The sequence below is a fragment of the Sinocyclocheilus rhinocerous genome, unplaced genomic scaffold (assembly GCF_001515625.1).
Source record: "Sinocyclocheilus rhinocerous isolate Xijiao unplaced genomic scaffold, SAMN03320098_v1.1 scaffold2061, whole genome shotgun sequence".
Taxonomy (NCBI): domain Eukaryota; kingdom Metazoa; phylum Chordata; class Actinopteri; order Cypriniformes; family Cyprinidae; genus Sinocyclocheilus; species Sinocyclocheilus rhinocerous.
Window position 1 is genome coordinate 497,029 of NW_015633531.1, and position 2,053 is coordinate 499,081.

Below are 2,053 nucleotides of genomic sequence, written 5' to 3' on the forward strand. Positions count from 1 at the left end.
CGAGCCGTTCTCTGAGAGATGGTAAACTTTAGCCGCATTCATCGTGAAACTTGCTAACTAGCACGTTATTAGGATATAACTAAGGCGATTTGGTAAGGTTATAAGGCGATTTGCAAAGATTCATTAAAAAAAACGTATACTCACTTCTTCTGAAGGTGAAGCTGGATCGCGAATGATTCGCGTGAACATAAACACATTTAGGTAGATCGGGGGCACATTCCCTTCACAAACAAACGTAATCCACTGCGTCTTCTGGGGCTCAGATGTCGGGAGTAAATTATTACATCCAACAACAAAACACCTCAATCGTTTAGGAGACATTCTTGTCTACATCTGCTCCGGCGGTGAAACAATAGCGGACTGATGACAGCTCACTCAGGGCGTGTCTAAGGTAAAACGCTACTGTCAATCAACAATCGTGGGAGGTGCCTGGGTCTGTGTGACGTCACACAGACAAGAAGCTGAGAACGGCTTGATTTGAGAAAGGGGTAATGATTTTAGTAGATTTAAAAAAAACACTTGGTGGTTTTTAATCATTATAGGGTGGTTGTGTACACACACTGCCAACACACATTTAAGTTCAAACAACTTGTAAAAGTGCATGACCCCTTTAAGAAATTCAAACAATAAATACTTTTTTTGGCTCTTTAATGTGTTGACAGATCGCTGTACTGTCTCAGTTCAAGCGGTACTTGAACTGATCATCTCTTCATCTTTACTAGTTATAGCACAAAATAAACATGAATGAACATCAGAACCGTGAAAAGACGTCAATACACCATTTTTCAAGTTCAAGTCCACTGACGTTAAACTACTCTCCTGTCTGGTTTGTTTGTTGGACAGAAATGATGGATTCAGAGTTATAATTGGTCAGATCGCCTCCTGGCGAAGGGTCAATTGCATGCCAAGATTGGGCAAAGTTCAGAAATAAAGAAAAACGTCTGCAGTTAATGCCATGTGCTGCACTTTTCACACATGTCTCTTTAAATAGATTTTTAATGATATAAGGTCTTAGTGTCATTTGGAGCACCCACTTATCATGTGGTGCGACCAATAATAGCAATTAACTGTATTAATTAATTATAATTTAATGAATCATTAAATTATAAATATTAACCACTGCTACAGTATGCTTAAGTGAATGCTATTTTTTAAACATTTTTATCAGTTTTATGCAAATTACAGGGGAAAAAAGTCTGCTAACTACATTTAAGAAGGCAACTCTGAACTTACAGAACAAAAATATGAGATCATTATTTACAAAAACTCAAAACAAATGCAAATACTTTGTTTCTAAGCACTTTAATTACTGAGAACATCTAAAAAAAATGTTAAACATGTTAAGTAAATGAATTACTTTTAATATGAATCATGGTCGTACCGCGTACATGACATTTTTTTAAGCCTACGGCCAATTCATCTAGATGAAAAAACACTAATATGAATTTATGTGTACACAACATTCTTAATGTTTGAACAATTACAATAGATGTTATTTTTTATATTTTAAAATCGAAAATACTTATAAGTACGTGTACGTCATGACCCACATACAGCTCTATGAGGGATAAATAAAAGCTTTAATAGATTCCATCATCATAAATAACTGAATAAAAGAGAAAGCGACTTGAGACAACATGCCCCAGTTACCGTTGAAAAAAAACTATTATCCTCGGAGAAAACAAACAAACAAACAAACATTAATTGTGTTAAATAGGCCTACTGAGATAGCAATACTAACATAAAACCTTCTCGACAAACTTCCCTGTCAAAAACATCTCCGCTCTCCTACATATTACAAACGTTTTAATTTAGTAAACAGGTAACAGCAAACATGTGAATTCATACCTGGTTCATTTTTCTCAGTCACAAGACCGCAGATCTCCATTCTGCCGCTCCGTTAGATAAAATTACGATTTTACTTCAAATCGAAAGTGAAACTCAAACACCGACACTACTACCTTTATATCTGCCTTAAACAGGGCCGTGCACAGACCTTTTGAGGGGCATGTGCTGAAACTGAAAAAGGGCACCCCCCCCCCCCCCCCCCTGC

The 2,053-nt window shown here is 36.7% G+C and overlaps 1 protein-coding gene across 1 annotated transcript in view; it reads right to left on the reverse strand.

Annotated features, from left to right (window-relative positions):
* Positions 1-1,922, reverse strand: part of LOC107744228 (von Willebrand factor A domain-containing protein 5A-like) — a 31,267-nt gene extending 29,345 nt beyond the window's left edge. Inside the window, exon 1 of the mRNA XM_016557753.1 lies at positions 1,849-1,922. Within this exon, the coding sequence (XP_016413239.1) occupies positions 1,849-1,888 (40 nt within the window). The 5' untranslated portion in view covers positions 1,889-1,922. The remainder of the gene's footprint in view (positions 1-1,848) is intronic.
* Positions 1,923-2,053: the final 131 nt, after the last annotated feature.